The sequence below is a fragment of the Podarcis liolepis genome, assembly GCF_965112155.1.
Source record: "Podarcis liolepis genome assembly, chromosome: 13".
Lineage (NCBI taxonomy): Eukaryota > Metazoa > Chordata > Lepidosauria > Squamata > Lacertidae > Podarcis > Podarcis liolepis.
In genome coordinates this window covers 148,087-166,988 of record NC_139573.1, presented here as the reverse complement: position 1 = coordinate 166,988, position 18,902 = coordinate 148,087, and the positions used below count along the sequence as shown (strand labels likewise).

Sequence of the window (18,902 nt, the reverse complement as noted above, 5' to 3'; positions counted from 1 at the left end):
TCATCTCCTTTTAAACCTTGGCAATCCTTGGCAAAATATGGTCTGAAGCTCAACATAAAAAAATAATAATAATTAAAATCATGGCCACTGGTCCCATCACCTCCTGGCAAACAGAAGGGGAAGAAATGGAGGCAGTGACAGATTTTACCTTCTTGGGCTCCATGATCACGGCAGATGGTGACAGCAGTCACGAAATTAAAAGACTGCCCCAGACAGACCTCAATATCTCGCCCCCCCCCCAAGGGAGTGACGGCCAGGAGAGATCTGAAGAAGTGTGCATGCACACGAAAAGTGTGTATCTGAAGTGTGTATCTGAAGAAGTGTGCATGCACACGAAAGCTCATACCAAGAACTAACTTAGTTGGTCTTTAAGGTGCTACTGGAAGGAATTTTTTATTTTGGCCAGGAGAGAGACAGGCAGGCGGAGCGGCCCCCGCCCCAGGTTGCCACTGCCGCCGAGTGCGTGCGCGAAGCGGGAGCTGGCGCTCTCCAAAGAGGAGACGCGAAGGGCAGGCACCCCGGGAGCCCCCGGGAGGAGGAGGAGGAGGCGGCGACGGGGGCAGGTGGTGGGCTTCTTCATCGCTCCAAGCCCCGCCACACAGTCTGACCGGGGGGCGGGGGGCCACGAGTCTCCTGAGCTAATATTCCCCAGGCTCTCTGAGCGCACGCAGAGCGCCCGTGCACCCACACACATCCTCCCCCCTCCTCCCCGGGCCAGAAGATGGCAGGGAGGCAGGCAGCCCACCCAGCCGCGGCTCCCCTCGCGGGCGCGCCCGACACTCAGCGCCCGAAGAGTCCCGGCAGAAACCTCAGGCACCTGCTGATAAGTAGAATTGCATTGGATGGGCGAGGCCATTGCTACAAGAAATTTAAATGACCGTTATATGATTTATAAAGTCTCTAGGTCCTCTTGTTTCCATTGTATCATTTCGTATCATTGTATCTGTGTTCTTATACTGTATCACTGTATTCTTGTATCTTTTATTACATTCCTGTATCTTTTACTTTATACTGTGTCCAAAGTGTCCAATCTTTACATTGTATCCATGTATCTGCAAGTATGTACTGTATCAGTTTAACTACTATATTTTACCTGCTAGAGTATGCAGGCTCCCTCGGCCAGTAAAGTGAGATGCGCTCCGCAACCCCAGAGTCGTCCACGGCTGGACCTTTACCTTTCAGCCAGGTGTCCCCCATCCTTTTTTGGGCATCTGGTTCCTCCTGCCTAAGTGCAGAACCTGACATTTTTCCTATTGAAATTCATTTCGTTCGCTTGCACCCAGTTCTCCAAACTGTTAAGGTCATCTTGAATCCTGATTCAATCTTCTGTGGCATTTGCAGTCATCTGCAGATTTGATGAGCATCCCCTCAATTCCTTCATCCAAGTACTTTATAAAGTTATCGAGCAATGGGCCCAGGACAGAACCCTGCAGCACCCCACTTGTTACTTTCCCCCAGGATGACGAGGAACCATTGAGCAGTACTCTCTGGGCTCGGTGAGTCAACCAGCTACAGATCCACCTAACGGTTACCTCATTCAAATCAAATTCACCAGCTTCCTTGCAAGAATATCATGAGGGACTTGGTCAAAAGTCTTACAGGAATCAAGATACACTGTGTCCACAGCATTCCCACTCCACCAAGCTAGTAATTCCTTCCAGAAAAAGAAATGAGATCCTTCTGGCATGGCTTGTTTTTAAGAAACCCATGCAGGCGCTTATTAATCACAGCATCTTTTTCTGAGTGCTCACAGACTGACTGCCGAATTATCTGTTCTAGGACCAGTGCTTTTTTTCTAAGGAAAAAGGTGCAGGAACCTTTTCCCCGCAGTGGGGAGCGGTGTGCCTCAGTTGCTCCTCCATTTCACTGTATGGCCTAGCGGCTCTCAGCACTTCGCCCCCTCCCTTTGCACAAGGCAAACCTCCTGATGCAAGGAAGGGGGCAACCCTGCGCCCCAAATGCCTTCAGAAGCGGGACAAAAAGGAAAAGAGTGCCTTGCACTGCGCTTTGCCCCTTCCTTGACGTATCAGTTACTGTGCCTTTTGGGTAGCACTGCCAAACATGGGGCTTTTGCTGCACAAAAGGACAAAAAAAATGGGCACAGGTTGGGAGTGAATCAGACAATGCTGGGTTTCTGGGGGGATACCTATGACCCCCAGTTTGAAGCTATTATCAGGTATCTTGACAGACAGGAGACAAGTCATACTGTCAAACTTCTGTTGTAGACCACACCTGTATGATGTTTTTGGGGTGGTCTTTGGCAAATCTCCAATGCCTTTACAAGTTGATACACACCTTTGCTATCAGGGTAAGGACTCCAAGATCTCCTGCAATGACTTTGCAAAGCTTTTTCCAGATAGAAGTGCTCACATTTGGAAAGAGGGAGACTCCACCATGGCAGCAGGGCTAGGGTGAGAAAGTGCCAGAGCTCTGTCTAGTCAGGTTGTATGGGATCAGTTTCAACCTGTTATATCCAAGGATGTGGACAGACTGCTTGGATGAGTGAAACTGACCAATCTCCTTGATCCTTAGCCATTCCGGCTCATGAAAGGAAGCTAGACAGGGCTGGGCAATGGGCTCTGTGTGGTGGTGAATGCTTCCCTCTGTGAGGAAGGTCTTCATGGACTCACTTAAAGAAGCGTCTTAAAAATATATATTTGGACCTGGCCATTATGACCAACTATCACCCAATCTCAAGTCTTCCATACCTCTAGGCAAGGTGATTGAGCAGGTGATTGCTGAACAACTCCAGGCATGTCTGGAGGATGTGGACCATTTTGATCCCCTCCAGTCGGGATTCAGGCCATATCATGGAACAGAAACTGCTTTGGTTGCACTCGTCAATGTTCTCAAACAGGCTAGGGACAAAGGTGAAAGCAGTTTCCTGGTTCTGCTGGATCTCTTGGCGGCTTTTGATACCATCAACCATTGTATCCTTTGGGACCACTTAAGGGGGTTGGGAGTTGGGGGCACTGTTATGCAGTGGCTCTGCTCCTTCCTCCTGAACTGTCCAGAAAGTGGTGTGGGAGGATGAGTGTTTGGACCCCTGGGCACTCACTTGTGGGGTGCCTCAGGATTCTGTCCTCTCCCTGACACTTTTTAACATCTACAGTATATGAAGCCACTGGAAGAGATCATCAGGGGAATTGAACTGGGTGTTCACCAGTATGTAGACGACACCCAGCTCTACCTCTCATTTAAATGAGAACTAGAGAAGGCAGTAATGTCCTGTGTGAGTGTCTGGAGGATGGATAGTGGTCAACAGATTAAGGTTGAATCCCAACAAGATATAAGTACTGTTTCTTGGAAATGGGACGTCTGAGTGTGGGGGCTCCCTGGTCCTGAACGGGGTAACAGTGCCCTTGAAGGACCAGGTGTGTGTGTGGCCTGGGAGTCATTTTGGACTCACAGCTGTCCCTCATTGCCAGACATGAGGTTACAGGGAACCAGAGGCCTTCTTGCTAGTCATGCCCATCCTGTGGAACACCCTCCTATCAGATGCCAAAGAGATAAATAATTACTGTATGCCATCTTTTGTAGACATCTGAAGGCAATCCTGTATCGGGACACTTTTCATGTGTGATGTTCTGTTCTGTTGTGTTGTTGTGTTTGTATATATTATGTTGGAAGCTGCCCAGAGTAACTAGGGTAACCCAGTCATATGGGTAGGGTACAAAACAGTAAGTATAATTAATTAATTAATTAATTAACCAACCAATCAATTAAAATGTTTACATTAAAGTTAATTATTATATCTGTTGCCTGGAATCACAGGTGGCGGGGGGAGTGTTGTTGCTCTCAGGTGTGTTTCTGGGCTTCCTCAATGGGCATCTGGATCCAAAGACAGGATGATGCACTAGGTGGGCCTTTGGCCTGATCCAGCTGCAGAACTCTTCTCATGTTCTAACGAACAATGGGGCATTTTTCCATGGGGGGGGGAGATTCCCCTTGGGAGGTTCAAGTAGAGAAGCTCACACCAGATTCTCCACCAGCCAGACTTTATTCAAAAATGCAAGAGCATTTCCACTGGGGATTTTAATGTTTAATAGGTTATTGTATTTTAGTGTTCTGTTGGAAGCCGCCCAGAGTGGCTGGGGAAACCCAGCCAGATGGGTGGGGTATAAATAAATAATAATAATAATTATTATTATTAGCAAATGGATGTCTTATTAGCTATTCATCCTCCACCCAAGCACCTTCTGGCAAAACAACCCTTCCCCAGCCCTTATTTAACCTCAGTCCATGATAAACAGCTTACGCTGTATGTGGCAGAACCCTCCTTAGTGTTTTTCACTGGGCAATTCACCACAAGGTTCCTCTTCAACTGGTTCTTGCCAGTCTTGTGGTCAGGTTTTATTCTTGCATATGTGACCATTGGCTTCACTAAGAATGGTTCTAACATTAATTCCACCTCACAATGAATGGAGAATAGTGGCCAGAGACCACTCTTTATTTGTTTGTTTGCAGCTACAACAGGTAGAACTCAAACCAGTGGCTACAAGTTTTAAGAAACAAGATTTTGGGAGATTTTGACAAAACGTCAGGAATAACTTTCTGATGATAAGAGTTGTTTGACAGCAGCATGAACTGCTCAAGACATTTAAAGCAGAGGTTGGATGGCCATCTGTCATAGGTCCATTCCAACACTATGATTCTGTGACTCTATGGTTTCTCCCCACTGTCAGCGCTTTGATGGGAATTGAAATGGGAACTCTGTCTTAAGTCCTTTCCAAATTCCAAGCACAGATATGGTTTCTCTCTTGTGTGAATTCTTTGATGGGAAGTGAGACTTCCCTTTTGACTGAAGCTCTTTCCACATTCCAAGCACTGATATGGTTTCTCCCCTTTATGAATTCTTTGATGGGAAGTGAGAGATCCATTCTGACTGAAGCTCTTTCCACATTCCAAGCACTGATATGGTTTCTCCCCTGTATGAATTCTTTGATGAGTAGTAAGATTACTCTTCTTACTGAAGTTCTTTCCACATTCAAAGCACTGAAATGCTTTTTCTCCTGTATGAATTGTTTGATGAGAGATGAGAATGGCACTCTCGTTAAAGCTCTTTCCACATTCCAAGCACGGATATGGTTTCTCCCCTGTATGAATTCTGTGATGGGAAGTAAGAGCGCGGCTGTCCCTAAAGCTCTTCCCACATTCCGTACACTGATATGGTTTCTCCCCTGTATGAATTCTTTGATGGAAAGTGAGGTGGCCCCTCTGAGTGAAGCTCTTCCCGCATTCCATACACTGATATGGTTTCTCCCCTGTATGAATTCTGTGATGTGACGTGAGAGTGGCGCTGTGACTGAAGCTCTTCCCACATTCTAAGCATTGGTAGGGTTTTTCTCCTGTATGAACTCTTTGATGGGAAGTGAGACTGTTCCTCTGACTGAAGCTCTTCCCACATTTCAAGCACTGATAGAGTTTTCCGCTTCCATGAACTCTTTGATGATAAATAAGACTGTTCCTCTGACTGAAACTCTTCCCACATTCTAAACACTGATATGGTTTCTCCCCGGTATGAATTATTTCATGGAAGGTAAGATTGACCTTCTGTGTGAAGCTTTTCCCACATTCCAGGCACTGATATGGTTTCTCCCCTGTATGAATTCTTTGATGGGAAGTGAGATTTTCCTTCCGAATGAAGCTCTTCCCACATTCCAAGCATTGGTGGAGTTTCTCCCCTGTATGAATTCTTTGATGGAAAGTGAGATTTCCTTTCTGACTGAAGCTCTTTCCACATTCCAAGCACTGATAGGGTTTCTCCCCTGTATGACTTCTTTGATGGGAATCAAGAAGGCCACTCTGACTGAAACTCTTTCCACATTCCAAGCATTGGTATGGTTTCTCCCCTGTATGGATTCTTTGATGGAAAGTGAGATTTCCTTTCTGACTGAAGCTCTTTCCACATTCCAAGCATTGATAGGGCTTCTCCCCTGTATGAATTCTTTGATGGGAAGTCAGAAGACCACTCTGACTAAAGCTCTTTCCACATTCCGTACACTGATACGGTTTCTCCCCTGTATGAATTCTATGATGGGAAGTGAGATTGACTTTTTGACTGAATCTCTTTCCACATTCTAAGCATTTATAAGGTTTCTCCCCAGTATGAACCCTTCGATGAGAAGTCAGAAGACCACTCTGACTGAATCTCTTTCCACATTCCGTACACTGATATGGTTTCTCCCCTGTATGAATTCTTTGATGGAAAGTGAGTGTTTCCTTCCGAATGAAGCTCTTTCCACATTCCAAGCACTGATGTAGTTTCTCACCTGTATGAGTTTTTTGATGGAGATTGAGACTGCCCTTTTGACTGAAGCTCTTCCCACATTCCAAGCATTGATATGGTTTCTCCCTTGTATGAATTCTTTGATGGGAAGTGAGATTAACCCTGTGCCTGAAGCTCTTCCCACATTCTAAGCATTGATAGGGTTTCTCCCCTGTATGAATCCTTTGATGGGAAGTGAGATCAGTTCTCTGACGGAAGCTGTTTCCACATTCCAAGCATTGATAGGGTTTCTCCCCTGTATGGATTCTTTGATGGGATGTGAGATTGCCTTTTTGATTGAAGCTCTTTCCACATTCTAAGCATTGATAGGGTTTCTCCATTGCATGAATTCTCTGATGGGAAGTGAGATGGGAGCTATGTTTGAAGCTCTTTCCACATTCCAAGCACTTGTAGGGTTTCCCCCCTGTATGAATTCTTTGATGGAAAGTGAGATTGCCCTTTTGATTGAAGCTCTTCCCACATTCCAAGCACTGATAAGGTTTCTTATTTGTGTGAATTCCTTGATAAGAAGTGAGATTGCTGTTCTGATTGAAGCTCTCACCACACTCCAAATATTTCTGTGGTTTCTCCACTCTGCGGATTTTGTTGTGGTCTCCCTTGTTCTTCATTTCCAATTCATCACCACCTGCAATGAAAAGAGAAACAGATTAGAGCATCGGGAAGAAATGTAGCTCCAAATTATTGAACAATGTTGATTAATGCTTGTGACAGAGGAAGAACTAAAAGATCTTACATGGGAGATCCTACTACAGGATTCATATCCTTTGTTGATGTGCATTCATGGATGTATTTATGGGAACCTGAGATTTGAAGAGCCTGGCTTTCCTCTGGAATGGATTTTGTTTGGCCCAGTCATGGAATCCCCTCCATCTCCAAGGTCAGTTGTCTCTTTGGTCGACGAAAAATTGACCACAGCAGAAGGACAAGCACAATGCCTGACAGAAGCTCCCTCAACTTCCCTAACCACTCTGAAGTCAGCATTTAAAAGGGCCAGGGCAGTTCAGGACAGCCAGATCATTCTTAAGAAAGGCATAACTGGTCAAAGAATCTTCACAGACAAAACAGTCAATAATCCTACATTCAAGGTGGCTTGTGGGGGTGTAAGACTTTAGATGCTGTAGGTAGTGCAGTTAATCAAAATCTTGGGAGTTCATTACATATGGAATTTCAAAACAGGATGGATGGCAGCTAACAGATTGAGGTTGAATTCTGACAAGACAGAAGTACTGTTTCTGGGGGACAGAAGGCGGGCGGATGTGGAGGATTCCCTGGTCCTGAATGGGGTAACTGTGCCCCTGAAGGACCGGGTGCGCAGCCTGGGAGTCATTCTGGACTCACAGCTGTCCATGGAGGCGCAGGTCAAGTCTGTGTCCCGGGCAGCTGTCTATCTCCTCTATTTGGTACGCAGGCTGAGACCCTCCCTGCCCACGGACTGTCTCACCAGAGTGGTGCATGCTCTAGTTATCTCTCGCTTGGACTACTGCAATGCGCTCTATGTGGGGCTACCTTGGAAGGTGACCCAGAAACTACAACTAATCCAGAATGTAGCAGCTGGACTGGTGACTGGGGGCGGCCACTGAGACCACATAACACCGGTCTTGAGCACCCAGCCCATTTCTGAGCACAATTCAAAGTGTTGGTGCTGACCTTTAAAGCCCTAAATGGCCTCGGCCCAGTACACCTGAAGGAGCGCCTCCACCCCTTTCATTCTGCCCAGACACTGAGGTCCAGCTCCGAGGGCCTTCTGGCAGTTCCCTCCCTGCAAGAAGCCAAGTTACAGGGAACCAGGCAGAGGGCCTTCTCGGTGGTGGCACCCGTCCTGTGGAATGCCCTCCCACCAGATGTCAAAGAGAAAAATAACTACCAAACTTTTAGAAGACATCTGAAGGCAGCCCTGTTTAGGGAAGCTTTTAATGTTGGAATAGGTTATTGTATTTTAGTGTTTTGTTGGAAGCCGCCCAGAGTGGCTGGGGAAACCCAGCCAGATGGGCAGGGTATAAATAATAAATTATTATTATGATGATCCAACAGAGAACCTTACCGAGAGAGGCCATGATCCCACGATTCTCCTCCATGACTTCCTGATGCAGAGCTCTCTGGTCAGGGTCTAGCAATGCCCATTCCTCGTCTGTGAAATGAATAGCGACATCTTCAAAGCACAATGAACCCTGAAAGGAAAAGGTCCTCCTCTTAGACAGTATAAAACGAAGTACTACACATTGTGCTGTTGTTTTCTGCCTGTTAATTGCCCTGTTGTTTTCATGGGATTGTTTAATGGGATTGTTTGCATTTTAATTATGGATACTTATCTTAACATCTTAATGGAATTCTTTTATTGTGTATTTTAATGCTAGTTATCAATCTTTGTGCAAATGGATGGAACTCCACTATTGTCTGCTCAAGCTTTCCATTTGCCAGATGGAAGAGTCCATTCCCTTCTCTCTCTGTCTGCTATTGGGAATGAGGTTAGGGGAGACTTTCAGGGGGTAGAAACAGTGGGAGAAAGCCCTATTGCACAGCTGATGGGGCTGGTTAGGTTAATCCTGATCACCGAAGAAATGACTGATAAAATAATAGAATTCTTGAACTGGAAGAATTGGAAGAGACCCTGAGAGTCAGATAATCCAAATCCTGCAATGCAGGAATCTCAACTAAAGTATCCCTGACAAAGGACCATCCAACCTCTGCTTAAAGAGCTGCAATGAAGGAGAGTTCACAACTTCCAAGGGGGGTCAGTTCAACTGTCAAACATCTTACTGTCAGAAACTTCCTCCTGATGTTTAGTTGGAATCTCCTTTGTAGAAGCCTTTTTTACTATGTTATCTCCTCTCAGTCTCCTTGAGGCTAAACATACCCAGCTCCTTCAACCATTCCTCATAAGGCTTGGTTTCCAGGCCCCTGATCATCTTGGTTGCCCTCCTCTGTACACATTCCAGCTTGTCAACATCTCTCTTAAACTTTGGTGCCCCAAACTGCAGACAGTATTCCAGGTGTGGTCTGAGCAAGGCAGAATAGAGTGGGACTATTACTTCTCATGATCAGGACACTAAACTTTTGTTAACACAGCCTAGAATAGCATTAGCTGATTTTGCTGCAGTTCTGCCTTTTGTCTGTCATCCAAAAGCATTTTTCCCTATTCTCTATGCATGGGAACTACTATTTTCTTTTTCTTCCCCTTGCTTCAAACATAGCCAAATAAAACTTTTAAAAATTATTTTGAACCTCTCTTGAAAACCTGAGCTTCATTCTGATCTTTGCCCCACCAGACCTTCTCCCCACAACTGTTGCCTCCTCTTGTCTACTCCTCCTTTGTGCCCTTCTTACTTTTCAGCTCACCTGTAAGCTCCTTATGTAACCACATCAATTTATCTAGATGCCTCCCACTTTTTTGTTGTTGGACTTGCCTGTATTTGTGCCTTCAACACCTCACCTTTAAGAAACTCCCAGCAACCTGGGAAACCCTTTTCTTTGACTATTTGTGACCATGGGATCTCACCCAGAAGCTCCTTAAGCTTTTTGAAATTGGCCAGAGTGCATGTCTGAATATACTCCATTTTCAGTTGCCTCTGAATCATGAAATCCAGGAGGACATGATCACTTCCTCCCTCATTTCCCAGTAATGCAACTTTGTTGACACAAGCCTAGAGGAGAGACACTTGTTTGGAACCAGAGACACCCTGGCTACCCCACTCCTCAGCCTCCTACCCCCTACCTGATCTGGTTCCACAGCCACTGATTCCCCTCCACCATCATGAAAGGATGGATGAGGAGGTCTTGCCGGCATCATTTTGTCACCTGCAAGAGACAAAGTTAAGTCAGAATCCATGAGTGCACAATGCTCTCAGGGGTGAAGCAGTGCTTATCTACCTACAGATCGGCCTTAGAGAAATTATCCCCTGCTGATGTTTGTACCCATCTCATATTTTCATTGTGCAAAGAAACATCTGACCTCCAAGTGTCTTACCCCAAAATATGAAAAGAATTTACAGATTAGTTTCTAAATCCACAGCATGTGACTCCTTCCTCCTTACCCAGCAGCCTCTCTCTGGTGTCCAACGGAGTCATCTCTGCCAAATCAGGGCCCATTTCTGCAAACAGATCTTTTCCCTGAAAGAAAAACAGGGATTCCAAACAGAGAATGGGGAGAAAGATCAGAAAGCGAATGGCAGAGATAAAATCTGGGGGTATCATATATTCTTCCTTGGATGCTTTCCAAAAAAGGATGGGCCATTAGTAGATGATTTTAGGAGACTCTCCCTCCTGTCTGGAGCCCCTTGGGAGCATCCAGAGGAAAGTCTCTCTCACCTGCTTCCTCTCCTCTGCCTGACTCAGGAGGAAACCTTCGGCCAGGGCCACTGCCTGGGAACTGGTTTCTGCTCCGCATTCCCTCACCCAGCTTTCTATCTCTGATGGAAGGACAGCCAGGAACTGCTCCAAGATCACCAGGTCCAGCATCTCAGCTTTCGTGTGCCTTTCTGGCTCCAGCCATTGATGGTCAAGGTGGTAGAACCAGCTGCAAACCTCTCGTGGTCCTTCAGCCTCCTGGTAGCAGAACTGCCTGAACTGCTGGCTCTGCACATCTGAGCGGAGGGTGTCCTCTTCTCTCAGGATCTGCTGCACAGAGTTTTCCCAGAATCCCCCACTTCTCTCCGTGCCAATGGCATGGGCTCCTCCTGCTTCAGGACCAGCTGAATTTTGCTTATCTGCTCCCAGGAAGTCCTCCAGAGATCTCAAGGAATCTGTTTTTCCTTTCGTCATGTTCTGTCTGACGGTCTGAATTAGAGCTGCCAGCAACTTCTAAAAAGCAAATATATTGTTCCATTATAAAATTGTCACACAGTTAGGAGAAGAGAAAGGTTTCCTGAGCAAGCGTGGATGAGTTTTGCTAGGAACCAGGACTGGATTGCACCACAGTCCAGGCTCTGAGCTTTCTTTAATAAAGAAAGGAAGGAAAAGTAATCCTCTAGCCCTCCTGTAAGGGAAATGACCATAAAAAATGTGCAGGCAATAGAATGGATTTCTGGGAGTTGAAACGGCCTGATTGCTTCTACCTTGCCATGTTTTCACTCAAGGAAGGAAGTCAGAACTATGAGTGATGAGCAAGCCATTTGTGGGGGTGCTAACCCAGGGATTTTCAAGAGTTGCTCTCCCTCCCACTCTGACTTCAGGGCATGTGTTTCCCTGCTTGCGTCTCATTTTCTAGCACTTGGAACCTCCAACCTTCTCAAGAAAGACTCCTGGGATGGGGTCCCCCTTCCTTTATTCTGAGGGCCAGGTCCTGATCTGCCCAACTCCTTGAGGGCCAAGTGGGTGAAGCCAAAGCACAGCATTTAAAAGCAAGCAGAGCAGGACTCACCTTCTTTCTGTGATTGTTAAGCTGTTTTAAACCTGTTTTTAATGTTGTGTTTTAATGTTGTTACCTGCCCTGGGAACTTAGAGTGAAAGGCAGGCTAACAACAACAACAACAACAACAACAACAACAACAACAACAACAACAACAGACTTTAACCCCCCCCCAACCATATATGCTTGGGATACTCCTATGCTAAGGGATCGTTGCAATGCCCTCTGGGTGGAGCTGCTCTTGGACAACTTGGAAACTGGTTCAAAATGCAGCAGCCAGATAATGGGCTTGCTTCGCTCTCTATTCATAGCATTCCCATGCCTGCTTTTTCTTCAAGACAGGAGCAAAACTAGGTTTTATTTCACCCAGGTCAAACAGCCAGTTTGCCACACACCCCACGTGCATTTGAACACACAGAGAGACAGGCTGGGAGCCTTAATGGCTTCCCTCTGGGGGCTCCACGTGGGGCCAAGAGGGCATCCCAATGCCAATTCCTTGGTTGGGGAAGGCCTGGTTCCCCCCCCTCTCCAGATTGGGACCATGGCCCCCCGGCCCCCTCCACTGCGCCACTGCTTTCCACACCCCCACGTGGGCTTCCTTTCTAGCAGGGCCTCTCCTGCCTTGGAGGGTGATGTTAAGCATAACTGGTTTAATTCACACTGAAATGGGAATGTCTGTGCACTGCCAAGAAGAGAACAAGCCTTTTCTGTGGTGGCTCCCAACTGTGGAATGCTCTCCCCAGAGAGGTTTGTCTGGCACCCTCATTACATATCTTCAGGTGCCAGGCAAAAACATTCCTCTTTACCCAGACCTTTGGCTATTAAATAATCTATGGCCTATAAAAGTATGGGGGAGAGAACTCTTACGATGATGACTATTTTATTATTAGGCTATTTGTCAGTATGCTTTTTACTAAGTTCTTATTATGTTTTTATCATTGATGTTCTGTCATGATTTTTTAATGTTGTACAGCACCCTGAGATCTTTTGATAAAAGAAATAATAATAATAATAATAATAATAATAATAATAATAATAATAATAATATATTGGTGAAAGGGTTTAACTGGAAGATTCCATTGACTTCAGACAAGCAAGAAGAGCGGTCTCTTGAGCTTGAACTAGTTGATAATTAACTGGTTGTTGTTCTCTAGCAGCCAGGGAGTGACCTTAGATCCCATGGGAGGCTACTGAATAGCAAATTCGCCATCTTGGCAGGGTGGTGACTGAGTCTTTTGTTTTCTCTGACTCTCCTGAAGTGAGAGAAAACGGCTCCAGAGAAAATGGAGGCTGTAGCAAGAGACAGACCTTATGCTTATGTCTGTTTGGAATGTGCTTTGTTCTCTCCCAAAACCGGATGGAAGGAGGATGTAAAGGAAGCGCACGAGTGGTCCTCCCCCCCCAATTCACCTCCACTGTGCCTCTGAGCATGTGCAGAGTGTCTGCTCTCCTATCTCCATATCCGAATATCCCAGTGGACATGGAAGTGTTCTTTTGTTCTTAGGGGGAGGGGTCAGGGCTGCCGGGGAGTGGGTCCCAGCCCACAAAATGGCTGGGGCATGTTCCACAGGGGGGGATGCACTGGGACAACCGATCTCAGTGATCACGGGTAGGAGGAGGAGTTACGCTAAGGCTAGACCATGTCATTACAGAGGAGGCAGGTTTAGTCGTTGTCTGAGGACTATTCCTGCCTCCGGGTCTGGTCCTGACCGGATGGATACTAGAATCAGCAAGGGATACCCACATGACCTGAAGGTGCTGCTGTGCAATGCCAGGTCAATGATTCATAAGACCACTGCCATCCATGACTTGATCATGGATGGAGGACTTGACCTGGCATGTGTGACAAGAGACTTGGTTGGCTGAAGCAGATGGGCCTGTCCTTGCCGCTGCTTGTCCACCAGGTTTCTCTTATGCACAGCAACCCAGGTCATGTGGGCGGGGAGGGGGGGGGTTGCAGCGATTTTTAGGAAGTCATTAGTTTGCACCAGGCGTCCTATTGGGAAGACCCAGTTTTCCGAGTGCATGTTCTGGAAGTTGGGCAATAGGGGCAGTACAGGATTCCTTTTGGTGTACTGACCTCCCCGCTGCACCAAGGATTCCCTGCCCGAGCTGCTTCAGGTCGTGGCGGATGTTCTCCTGGAGACACCTAGCTTGGTCGTCCTAGGGGATTTTAACATCCATGCCGACACGACCTTACAAGGGGCCGCTCGGGACTTCGTGGAAAGCATGGCCTCCATGGGGCTGTCCCTGAATAAGTCTGGCCCAACCCATAGCCGTGGACATGCCTTGGACCTGGTGTTTACCTCTATGGATGTTGGTGATCTGACACTAAGTAAAAGCGAAACGAAAGAAGTGCCATGGTCAGATCACTTCCTGGTGCAACTGGACTTCTCTGTGACCCATCCCCTCTGCAGGGAGGTGGGACCAATTCGGATGGTCCGCCCCCGCCACTTAATGGATCCAAATGGTTTCCAGAGAGTGGTAGGGGATGCTTTATCCCATGTTGATGGCCTTTCAGCCGATTCCCTGGTGGCCCGCTGGAATGTGGAGTTAACCAGGGCTATTGACTGTTTGGCTCCGAAGCGCCCTCTCCGATTGCATGGAGCCCGGACAGCCCCGTGGTTTTCCATGGATCTGAGGGCAATGAAACAATCGTTGAGACGGCTAGAGCGCCGGTGGCGGATAACTCATTCCGAATCTGACCGGACACAGGTTAGAGCTCAACGTCGAGCCTACCAAGTGGCGATAGCGACGGCGAAGAAGACTTTCTTCGCCGCCTCTATTGCATCTGCAGAAAACAGCAGCAGGAGACTTTTTCAGGTGGTTCACAATTTAGCGGAACCACCTGCGACATCAGGGCCCAGTACGGGCCACATGATCTCCTGCAATGACTTTGCAAAGTTTTTTGCAGATAAAATCGCTCAGATTCGGGAAGAAGTAGACTCCACCGTGGGAGCAGGACCAGGGCGGGAGAGTGTTAGAGTCCTGTCTAGTCAAGTTGCATGGGATCAATTCCAATCTGTTACCTCCGAGGATGTGGACAGGCTGCTTGGACGAGTGAAGCCAACCACCTGTCTCCTGGATCCTTGCCCATCCTGGCTTATAAAAGCTAGCCGGGAAGGGCTGGGCGATGGGCTTCATGGGGTGGTGAATGCTTCCCTCCGTGAGGGAGCCTTCCCAGACCTGCTGAAAGAGGCGGCTATTAAACCGCTTCATAAAAAACCATCTTTAGATGCGGCCACGATGGCCAATTATCGCCCAGTCTCAAATCTTCCATTCTTGGGCAAGGTGATTGAGCGAGTGGTTGCTGAACAGCTCCAGGCACGCCTGGAAGAAGCGGACCATTTGGATCCCTTCCAGTCGGGATTCAGGCCTCATCATGGGACTGAAACTGCCTTAGTCGCACTGGTTGATGATCTCTGGCGGGCTAGGGACAAAGGTGAGAGCTGTTTCCTAGTTCTGCTGGATCTCTCAGCGGCGTTTGATACCATCAACCATAACATCCTTCTGAAGGAGCGTCTTGAGGGGCTGGGAGCTGGGGGCACTGTTATACAGTGGTTCCGCTCCTTCCTCCTGGGCCGTGTTCAGAAAGTGGTGGGGGGGGGATGAGTATTCAGACCCCTGGGCTCTCACTTGTGGGGTGCCTCAGGGTTCTGTCCTCTCCCCCATGCTTTTCAACATCTACATGCGGCCGCTGGGAGAGATCATCAGGAGGTTTGGGCTGGGTGTTCATCAGTATGCGGATGATACCCAGCTCTACCTCTCTTTTAAATCAGAACCAGTGAAGGCAGTGAAGGTCCTGTGTGAGTGTCTGGAGGTGGTTGGAGGATGGATGGCGGCTAACAGATTGAGGTTGAATCCTGACAAGACAGAAGTACTGTTTTTGGGGGACAGGAGGCGGGCAGGTGTGGAGGATTCCCTGGTCCTGAATGGGGTAACTGTGCCCCTGAAGGACCAGGTGTGCCGCCTGGGAGTCATTTTGGACTCACAGCTGTCCATGGAGGCACAGGTCAAATCTGTGTCCAGGGCAGCTGTTTACCAGCTCCATCTGGTACGTAGGCTGAGACCCTATCTGCCTGCGGACTGTCTGGCCAGAGTGGTGCATGCTCTGGTTATCTCCCGCTTGGACTACTGCAATGCACTCTACGTGGGGCTACCTTTGAAGGTGATTTGGAAACTACAACTAATCCAGAATGCGGCAGCTAGACTGGTGACTGGGGGCGGCCGCCGAGACCATATAACACTGGTCTTGAAAGACCTACATTGGCTCCCAGTACGTTTCCGAGCACAATTCAAAGTGTTGGTGCTGTGAGCCCTAAACGGCCTCGGTCCAGTATATCTGAAGGAGCGTCTCCACCCCTATCGTTCTGCCCGGACACTGAGGTCCAGCTCCGAGGGCCTTCTGGCGGTTCCCTCATTGCGAGAAGCAAAGCTACAGGGAACCAGGCAGAGGGCCTTCTCGGTGGTGGCGCCCGCCCTGTGGAACACCCTCCCATCACATGTCAAAGAGAAAAACAACTACCTGACATTCAGAAGACATCTGAAGGCAGCCCTGTTCAGGGAAGTTTTTAATATGTGACATTTTAGTGTATTTTTCATCTTTGTTGGAAGCCGCCCAGAGTGGCTGGGGAAACCCAGCCAGATGGCCGGGGTACAAATAATAAATTATTACTATTATTATTAACAGCTACTGCAGAATGGCAAGAAAAAAGGGAGCAGGAAACGTAGGTGGACCTCCCAGCAGTCCTCGGGTTGGCCTCTCCCTCCTTTAAAGCCACCCGGGCAGGCGGCCCAGCCTTCCTCCTGCAGGAGGGAGTTCCCCAGCTCAACCAAGGACAGAGGGAAGGTCACTCTTTCTTTATTCCTTACGTCAGGCTTTTGTTTTTATCTCGGGCGTATATTTGTGTCCGGCTTCAACCTCTGTCGATCCTCAGCCTGAGCGGGGTTTTTAGACCTGCTCTTTTCCTCTCCCCAAAGGATACAGTTGCAGCCTCCTGGGAGCTGCCCCTCCGCGGCTTGCAGAGAGGGATGGGGCAGGAGCGCCGAATTTGCCAACCAGGCAGCGCAGGCCCCGGTCTCGGGGCCCCACGCCTTTTAGGGGCCCCACGACAATGGATCCAAAGAACATTGGTTTGATCTTGAAAGAACATGACCATCAACCCCAGGCAGGAGCTTCGACATGATTTGCGAGGGACCCTGGAGGTTTAACCCGGCGCTGGATTTGAGGGTGTCCCCCCCCCGCCCCCTCCCCGGCAGCCTTGGGACTCACCAGATCCCCGAAGATGCCGAGCCGAGACAGCAGCGCCTCCCTCCACTTGCACGAAAAGACTTGGGAGGGAGGGGCTTTTTCTCTGGAGGACCTGACACCCCCCCCCTTTTAATACCTGTCCTCTCTAGGAAGGCAGCGCCCATTTCTTTTAACCCTTGGCTAGCCGAGCACACCCCATTCACCCTTCTCCCCACCATTTCCCCACGATTGTAGGCTGTTTTGAACTGTTCTTTAATCTTGTGCTTCTCTGTTGTCATCTGCCCTGTGAACTTTAGGTGGGTAATTGAAAATAATAACAATAATGATTTATTCTATGCAATAATATTATGATCCTATGATGACTGGGGAACTGGTCCAAAATGCAGTGGGCAGGCGAGAGTCGTAGTCCAAGCTCCTGGTCAGCGTCAGGTGGGGGGAGGGGAGGCTGGTGTGGGACTAGGGCGGAGGGCAGGAGCTTCTGTGGCCGGAGGCCCCTTTCCCTTCTGGGCAGACAGACATCCAGGCGCCGCTGTCAGGGCTGACAAGGGGACAAAGGAGCCTAGGCCGACCTCTGTCTCCTGCATGAATTGGCCTCATCCCCTTTTGAAAGCCATCTCGGTTGGTGACCATCCCTGCCTCCTGTGGGAAGGAGTTCCATAGTCTCCACAGTGCACCGCATGCAGAAGGACACCCCCCCCCGCCCTCAATCTTCCAACAGTCTTTCTTGATTTCCTGCAGAGGTCAGATTGACGTTTTTATATTACGTGTATATTTTATGTCCAAATATTTCTGCCTGGCTCTGTTAATAAATGTGACATCTAAATGGGGGTTTGTTTGCATGCCCTCTTCTTCCCAACCCAAAGACCCCTCCATAAAGTGGCAAGCCGTACATGGATCCAAAGGAACAGCAGACAGGGAGGAACCTCTGCTCCCTGATTTGGGGGTTGTAGGGGGTCCCTCCATGGATTAGCTGAACAGGTCCCCTGCACCCTCCCCTTCAGCACTGGGTCAGAAGAAGATAGACTCCCCAGGTCCCTGGAGGCATCACTGATACAGCACTTGAACAGGGCGAGGAAGGGACTTTTGCTCCGGAGGACCTTGTTCCACCCCACTGCCTTCATTTCCTATCCTCTCTAGGCATGCAGCTGTCTTCTTTTTACAAAAAGCTCACCCTCTCTTCCCACTCGGCATCTTCTCTCCAAAGCAGGAGTCAAGGAGGAACCTCAGGCACTCTGCACACACTCAGAGGTGCTTTATTTGGGGGGACTCTCTTGGCCATGGGTAGGCAAACTAAGGCCCGTGGGCCGGATCCGGCCCAGTTGCCTTCTAAATCTGGCCCGTGGACATTCTGGGAATCAGTGTGTTTTTACATGAGTAGAATGTGTGCTTTTATTTAAAATGCCTCTCTGGGTTATTTGTGGGGCATAGGAATTTGTTCACCCCCCCCAATAAAATATAGTCTGGCCCCCCACAGGGCCTGAGGGACAGTGGACCGGCCCCCTGCTGGAAAAGTTTGCTGACCCCTGCTCTTGGCAGTGCGATGCAGGAGCATTAAAAAAGCTACTGCTCTTTCAGGCTGCATCATCAGAGTCTAGTGTCCAGATCAAGCTCAAGGATGTTGACAAGCCGAAACATGTGCAGAGCAGGGCAGCCCAGATGGAAAGCAGGCCTGATGAGGAATGGCTGAAGGAGCTGGGGGAGTTTAGCCTGGGAAAGAGGAGACGGAGAGGAGAGAGGAGAGCCCTCTTCAAGGATCTCAAGGGCTCAGGAACCAAACCAGTGGATTCAGCTTAGACTAGATGACCCTTGGGATCCCTTCCAACACTAGGATTGTGTGACAGGAGATTCATCTGGAAGAACTTTCTCTCTCTCTGAAATGCTTTTCCATCTGCTCCAGGCAGGCACCACCCATGTCTTCAGTCTGGCTTGGAGGTCCCGAGTGGAAGACTCCGGGCTTCCACAGCTTTGCTGCACTTGGTGGGGCGGCAGACTCGGGCCCCTTGCCTCGCCCGCCTCCC

At 48.5% G+C, this 18,902-nt stretch overlaps 1 protein-coding gene across 1 annotated transcript; it reads right to left on the bottom strand.

The window, feature by feature from the left end:
* Positions 1-4,418: 4,418 nt before the first annotated feature.
* LOC310692006 (uncharacterized protein) lies at positions 4,419-16,995 on the bottom strand. The gene is made up of 6 exons (XM_083472356.1): positions 16,906-16,995; positions 10,595-11,086; positions 10,321-10,396; positions 10,002-10,084; positions 8,331-8,457; positions 4,419-6,914 (listed from the first exon to the last, which is right to left on the bottom strand). Exons 2-6 carry the CDS (start codon positions 11,045-11,047, stop codon positions 4,663-4,665), a joined length of 2,991 nt encoding a protein of 996 aa, XP_083328482.1. The 5' UTR covers positions 11,048-11,086; positions 16,906-16,995; the 3' UTR covers positions 4,419-4,662.
* Positions 16,996-18,902: the final 1,907 nt, after the last annotated feature.

What these genes read in the sequence shown, in the direction of transcription:
- LOC310692006 (XM_083472356.1), bottom strand. Translation starts at nt 11,047, where the DNA reads ATGACGAAAGGAAAAACAGATTCCTTGAGATCTCTGGAGGACTTCCTG. An exon ending in CACCAGAGAGAGGCTGCTGG is followed by an intron (nt 10,085 to 10,320) that starts GTAAGGAGGAAG and finishes TGTCTCTTGCAG; the next exon opens with GTGACAAAATGATGCCGGCA. An exon ending in TGGGATCATGGCCTCTCTCG is followed by an intron (nt 6,915 to 8,330) that starts GTAAGGTTCTCT and finishes TTTTCATTGCAG; the next exon opens with GTGGTGATGAATTGGAAATG.